Source organism: Ischnura elegans, chromosome 1 (assembly GCF_921293095.1).
Source record: "Ischnura elegans chromosome 1, ioIscEleg1.1, whole genome shotgun sequence".
NCBI classification, from domain to species: Eukaryota; Metazoa; Arthropoda; class Insecta; order Odonata; family Coenagrionidae; genus Ischnura; species Ischnura elegans.
The window spans coordinates 81,110,110-81,117,915 of record NC_060246.1 but is presented as its reverse complement, the minus strand read 5'-3'; the positions used below and the strand labels follow the sequence as shown (position 1 = coordinate 81,117,915).

General features: G+C 37.0%; 1 protein-coding gene across 1 annotated transcript in view; it reads left to right on the top strand.

Moving 5' to 3' along the window:
* Positions 1 to 6,028: 6,028 nt before the first annotated feature.
* The window catches only part of LOC124164258 (UNC93-like protein), a 29,917-nt gene continuing 28,139 nt past the window's right edge, over positions 6,029 to 7,806 (top strand). Inside the window, exon 1 of the mRNA XM_046541501.1 lies at positions 6,029 to 6,169. Coding sequence (XP_046397457.1) covers positions 6,059 to 6,169 — 111 coding nt within the window. The 5' untranslated portion in view covers positions 6,029 to 6,058. The remainder of the gene's footprint in view (positions 6,170 to 7,806) is intronic.

The following is a 7,806-nucleotide window of genomic DNA, read 5'->3' as shown; positions in this document are numbered from 1 at the left end:
CCTTGATTCCTGGCTAGGCCCATGGTAGCAGTTATCTATGATTAAAAATGGAATTTCTCTATTTATTTTAAATTATACCCTGGAAGGAAATATTTTTCGTTAACATAAGTATTTTACTCTGTGAAACGAAGTATATATTTTATATGCACAATTTCCAATTGATAGAGCAATAATCCGTTCACATTTTTCCCGCGAGTCCAATACACACTTTTAAATCCATTTCCATATTTTAACGTCATTTAAATTCATAAGTATATCGTATAAATAATAAGAAGAAAAACTGGAAGTATGTTTCTAATGGTAGCAGGTTTGGAAGACGTTGTCATAACGTTTTCATGATCGAAGAAAATGTTATTCGCTGGACTCCCATTATATATCTCCTTCATTGGTGGCAGCTCCATATGACACGTTATTGTGGCGCACCGTAAAATGGCCGCCATCTTCGGACGGTCCGGGAAATGTCTGCATCAAAACATGCTCGCTTCAGAAGCCTTCGAACGGGCAATATTTTTCTTAATGGCCTACCGCCGCATGTGACAAGTTGTTGGACAAACGGCTCCTAATTAGTCAAATGATTCACTTATATGTGTCATTTTACTTAGGTCGTAAGCTTCGGCTAAACAGGTCCTGGCAGCGCGTTCATTTGCTGGGACGATTGGGGTTAAGGCGATAATTGTAGATAATTATGCTAAATGATTGACACGCATGAATAATGAATCAATATCCGCTCCATGTATTTGGGCAGTTCATCGCAGACGCAACAACAAGAGAGTAAATATGATCCTGTCTCAATGGACTGAATTGTTGTTGTTACTGAGACAATGACAGAGAAACGAAGCATTAAAGTGTACAAATTTTGATTCCACTCCGCTCGCGTCAGATTCAATCGGCCCGGATCGTATTGAGATTAAATCATTATGGGCCGCTGCACTCTGGAAAAAGTAGAAATCGAAACGAACCGGGATTTTACTAACATATATTCTAAATGTTCCAAAACCATCTCATGAAACGGGCCTTAATCATATTTATTCCTGTTCTTGGTTAAAATCAAGATGGTGAATATTTCCTGAAATGTTTGAAACCTGCACTCCGATTATCAATCTTATAATTTTTCATTTCTTTAGAAAAGAAAACCCATTGAGTTTTATTGAGTTTACACTTTAATTTAATTCATTTTTTAATTTTGGCAGTTTCTCAAATTTTAATCTGATATTTTATACATTTTCTTACTAAACGCAATTGAATTTCATAATTATAATACGTAAAACATTTTCTGGAAAACATGGTCCTTAAAAAAAGTTATGAAACTAGCAAAAAAATAAAGCCCCAAGTAAAGACCTCTAGGTCAACCCTTGCACCTCGCCCAATGATCTTATAAGATGAGTGTTTGGAAATCTGAAAATGCATATTTTTTCAGCTATTCTCCACTGATCTACATCTACATACTATCCCGTAAGCCGCCGTTCAAATTTTAACGTAAAAATCCGTATTTTTCAGCTCTTTTTTAATCCCTCCTCTGGTTTAAGTGTTGACCATTTCAAATGATGGAAGCCCGAGGAAACATCACTCAACTTATTATCCAGAAGAAAACACCACATCGTAATTTGAAACTCGTCCCGAGCGTTGGAATTCAATACATCGAACTATTCTAAGGAGAATCAATTTTTAAATGGACGCCAAGACTTCGTTTTTTGTGAGGGAAAGTACTGATCAATCGAATTTCAAAGGATTGCAGTTATCGACACCAATGCGAATACTAGTTGGAAAGGGACAATCAGTTGTTTACTTAGGCACAGTTTCAATAAGGCAGTTTCCTTCATCAAAGAAAACGAAAGGCATTGATTGCGATTCGTTACCCACAATTAGTGTATTCATAATATACTAATTATTTTGTTTTAGAAATCCCAGTTTAGACGAATTTCAATAGTCAATGTTAACTTCATTTGAAAAAGGCCAGATTAGCGGCTATGCGATACCACTCCACGTGACGTCACAGGGGCCCAGATGCTATACGAGTAGTCAGGAGCTTTACATCGTCTGAGATTACCAATGCATGTATGAGGCACAGAGCTCAGTGAAACATCTCTTAATAATCACCTATTAAAATTGCCTATGGTAGGAAAATTTCCTTGGTTTGATAGGGTATTAATAATCCTTATTTAAGCCAAGCGCTACCTGCTAGCAGGGTACTCTGCTACCTGCTAGCAGCCTGCATCGTTCATAGCCTCGCGCCAAGGCGGCCTCACACAGCGGCAGCCGGAACCAGAATGACGTCACTTGGGCTTTACCCATCATTCATACATAGCCGTCGCGTTTTCGCGCGCTTGAAAATTTTCACTTTTCATTTAATCGCGAAAAATAGATATCGTCATTTAAAAATCTAAAAGCGTGAAATACGTACTCAAGGAGTAATCTTTCGATTCAGGCAATTAAAAAAAAAGTAGGAAACCACCCTATTGCTGTTGCGGAACAATATTGGCCAAAAATTGCTGGCCATTCGTTTACATGAATTATTTTTATCACTTTCTGTTGTGCAACAGCAATAGGGTGGTTTCCTACTTTTTTTAATTGACTAAATCGAAAGATTACTCCTGGAGTATGTATTTTACGCTTAAAAAGAAAAAAAAAACGCTTCAAAAGAAAAATACGGACTTTTACGTTAAAATTTGAACAGGTCCGTGATGACGGTTGCTGAAGTCCTCTAACAAACTTACTCTTGTTCGATTGTATAATAACTCCAATCTTCAAAATATAGATAGGTAATCAATTCTTCTTTTCTCTTTCACTCCTTCTCTCTCTCTCTAAATATACTAGTATAACCTTCCTTCTCTATCTTCGTTATTATTTTTGGTCCGCAATCTTTGACGTGCTTTTCAAGACATATGAGTTTTGTGTCGGCTTAAGATTCACTGATGAACCTTGAACCTATCAACCTGATGAACTCTTAAAGACATAGCTGTTATTAAAAAAACATTTTTGACGTGATGTTAAGACACATTTTCGCCGATGATGAACCGCACTGTAAAGTCAGACGTCTGTTTTATTCCAAATCCTCTTTATTTATTTTTAAGATAGTTTATTTTTGCTCTACCAGTTCGAGCAACTTTCCTTTTTTCTCTCTCCTCCCATCAACAACTCCATAACAACACCAACATTAATAATTAAATTCCAAACGTTAAAGCATGTTGATTATTACCCCTAAGTTTTCAATACTTCGGCAAAAATTATTGGGAATGGCTGTAAAATTAATCATTTTTAGATTCTCAACCACCCTAATTATAAAAGGTCATGTAGCCAGGAGCAAGGGCTCAAAAAGAGGTCTTCAACGTTTTGGGCCTTATTCTGAGTTAGTTCCACAATTTTCTATCAATGGGATACGTTTCCCCGAAAAAATCGAATCGAATTTTTCGAACCACCCTACTGCATATGGTATCTCGTTACTTCATAAAATGGCCGCTATCTTCGGTTGGAACCGAAAGAGTCTGGATCGAAAAAATCCTCGCTTCAGAAACCTTTGAAAGGCCAATATTTTACTAATGGTATGCGATCGTAAGTGACAAGTCATTGGATAAACGGCTCCCAATCAGCCGAACGATTCACTTATATGTGTCATTTTATTTAGGTCGTAAGCTTAGGCCATACAGGTCACAGAAACGTTTGATTTTTGGGGGCGTTTTAGGTTAAGGCGATTTGTGTAGATAATTATCACGCGCGATTAAAGAATTAATATTCACCTGATGCATTCTGCGGGTATAGTTTATCGCAGAAGCAACAACAAGAGAGTAAAAATAACTATTTTACAATTGACTGACTTATTGATGTTATTAAGACAATGCCTGAGAAACTCGCATTAACATGTAGAGCACGGTAAATATTACCTATAATGTTTGAAACCTGCATACCGATGATCTGTGAAATCATTTTTAATTCCCCAAGAAAAGAAAACATAATTTTTATCTTAAGATTGGTTTACAGCCGTGGAAGTGGTGGCTTGGTTTGGGTATACATCCATTAACTTTGCCTATTTCTGGCATGAGAATTTATCTAGGCCTCATAAAATTTCAAGGAGGTACTGGAATTGCACGACAAACACCTATACTGAGTTCGTGAGCAAGCAAAAGGATTTGAAACGTCCTCCTATTGAGTTTCCTAATGCCGCTGTGATAAAATAAGACGTCATGGATGATGAGTGATCAATAAAGTAAGTTTTTGAATCAGCTTATGATTTATGAATTAATTCTTGAAGAATAAATTTTGGAAAAGTTCTTTGAATTATGATAACTCGAAATCCCACACGACCTGTGGAAGAGTTCGAGGGAATTTTCGATAGCTGAGGTTCAGAAACCAAACTCCTTTACAACTTTAGACTACTTTTACCAGTAAATAACCACTCATCATAAGTGAATTGGTCTGCAGGAAACTATAGGAACTAAGTGAGAATTTTGGATAAGAATATCTATACAATTGATTGTTAATGTAATGTAATTTGGTGAAGAAGCCCTTCTAGCTATGACATTATGGGATTCCAACTTCCTATTTTGAGCTAATATTGATAGAAATTTTCGCAAGTTATAACGGCATACTTCTTTATGATGCATTGATTTGTGATATTTGAGGTGAATTTCAAGTTCTCTAGTATAAATACTAGTTCCAGAAATAAATAAGAATAGAAATTAATATTTTTCAATGAAGCCTCCTATCAGTTTCTGCCATAAGTCTTACTGGTTCACTCGAAATATTTTCATTACTAACCCCATTCTAAATTATTCAGTAGTTCTACGAAGATTTGGCCTACTTCCATCGCTTTCTTTACAACCATTTTCCAAGTGAACTCGCCCATTTCAGCGGCTTTAGCATTTTAAATCCCAAATTCCAGTTTAAACTCACAATACTCCACATTACCGTGCTTCCGAAGAAGAAACGGTATCTCTAGGAATATGGAAGAACAAATTCACTGCAATAGAATTTGGCTGAAATTTACTGTGGGTAGCGTATTTTACGAGAGACTGGATTTTGGAGGTGTAAAGGCCGTTTTACACGGGGCACGTACTTGCACAATCTGATATGTGTGCGAAGGTGCAGTCAAAATTGCGTCGTGTAAAGCGGTGAATTGCTAGAACACATGCGAGAATGCGTGGATGTGAGATGGCAAAATTGACCCTGTTCTAATTTCGTTCATGCACTCGCGCAATTCCACGCCATTTTAGAAATTAATGCAATTCTAACCGGCGAAATTCCGTGCCCAGTGTAAAACTGCCTTAAGAGAAGGCGGCCGCCCCCCTCTTGGAATCCCCCCGTGGAAAATAGAATATATGGTAATCATAAAGGTACCTCAGATGCAAGTTTTTATTTTGCCAGGTAATTAAACAGTGTTTAAAGATGTAATCGGAGAATATATAAATTTCGCTTGTCAATGCAGGCGCATTATCATTGAGAGAATTGCATATCACTAAGAATAGGAAAGTAGTGAACCGCCTCCCCAAAACGACGACCTTAATTCTTCCCTTATGATGCTACAATAATACTACACATACACTAGAATTGTATTGAATTGCAATGAAGCATTCTCTAGTGAACCATTTTAGTTATCAATCTTTTTATTCATTTCGTTGATTTATTTATATAAATTGTTTCTTGGTAATGTATCCATACTAATTAAAATTCATTGAATTAATTTCCCCTAAGGCGAGCGTAAATACGTTCATGATGCTGTATTTATTGATTGGATTAATCAATAAGTTTAGTCACACATCTCATTTCCATTGACTCGGTCTGTTCCAAATCATTCTATGCATTTATATCGCGGCGCTCTCCTTCCTTCGACGTCACGTGGCTGACTTCCCGAGTGATATTTCACGTGCGTGAGCGGATAATGCGTTCCTTCGATTTTCACACCGCGGTGAGAATTGCAGCGCCGCAAGCGATCTGGCATTGAGGCTGTTGAAGAGAGGGAAGGAAATGCAAGTGATTTCAGCACCTATTATTCCACCAGCGAAGCCGTAATTCATGCGACCTGTCAGTCTCCTCTTCGAGATCTAGCGCACAAAACAGTGGTCAGATGGTTCTCTACGCAGGAGGACTTGGCGAAGACGACTTTGCGTTCCTCGGAGTGGCGGTCATGCGCACGTTGCAAGTCACTGCACCCGTCGTTGCACCAGGAACCAAGCGGGTGAGTGGGGTGGATTTTCCGGAAAGAGACGCGTCACTCCTGCTGGTCGTGTTTTGTCTCGATTGCTCATACTTCTTATAATTCAGTGAATTTATTATGTTTCCCTTCCGGCAGCCTAAATGTGAAAATACGTTCATGTTGCTGGACTTATTCATTGGATTTATCAGCAATTTTAGTCACACATCTCATTCCCATGGACGCGATCTGTCACGAAGTATTTCATAGCTTACGCAACCGTCTTGAAGTTTTCATCGTGTATTGGATATAAAACTATGAAAATTTTAATTCACTGTCGCAGGAGTGAATCCTGAAATCTTCAAGGTAAGTAAGTTATTAACAAGTAACGTATCAAGATTTCAGATCTATTACTAAGTAAATCTCACACTATTATCTTGAAAATTTCAAGGCGTATCGAATACGAAAATAAGGAAATTTTTCTGAAGTACAGCAGTATGTACTATGAAAATTTCAAGATGCGCGTAAATTTTGAACAAGAAATGAAACAAAAAATGGGATTGGTCGAGGGGGAGTGATGATGTGAGTTGTGAGGGGAGTGATGAAGTATGATAGACACGATAATCAAGGTCAGGGATAGCTTCTACGATAGGGATCACTTTCAGCGATTCCATTATTAAAAGGAACACCGAGACCGTTGCGTTTTCCGCCGTTGAGCGCGCACGTGAAATATTTAGCTCTAATCAGCTCACGCACAGCGCCACATATGCATTACGTTCAAATCTTATCCTGGTTATGAAACGTAAAAATATTTATGGGACACCATCAGAGCTTGATGAGTCAGACTCAGCGGAGACAACACGCCTTGAAGATGGAAGAGAAGTATAAATAATTTGCAAACTCCGAGAATTCCGGAATTTGGGAACTCCGGGAAAGAATTTTAACACCTGGTGCGAACACCGGGAATCATTTTACAACGTATTTCTTAATATTAATTTTTTTCTTAACTTACTTTCGTGTCTTTCTGCTTGTTTCGGTGGAATTTTTTAACTCAATTTTAACAAACTTAACGACTAACTAGAGCATTCAAACTATATATCTAGCTCAGATCTTGATGATAATGCATGTTTATATGCTTTCTGTCATGATTCAGGCTAGATTTCAAAAAATATTTGCAAAATTAATTTTGTATGGAAAATTAATTCCACTTTTTGCCACCGGTGGCGCTGCAGTCACATTTCATCGAATTTGTTGTGTGGCATGTTGAATGTTATAAATAAATAAATAAATAAATAAATATTTTATTGGTCCCGTTGATATGTAGTGACATATATAGGCCCCGTCAATAAAGTGGTAGTACATATATAAAGAAATTTAAACAAAATACAGCAATATTACAAGTCTTTATACAAGTATTCTTTTACATTGTAAAAACAATTGTCAAGTAAATATTCTTTTAATTTATGTTTAAAACATTCTAGTCTTTGCACATTTTTTATTCCATCTGGTAAATTGTTAAACAATTTGCATCCCATATATGCAGGCCCTTTGCTGAACAGAGAAAGGTTGTGAGTACTAGTTATATAATTATATTTTTTTCTCGTATCATGATTATGAACATTTTCATTTGTCTTCAAGTTAAATTTACCTCCAAAATTTTTTACCAATAATATTGACTCATA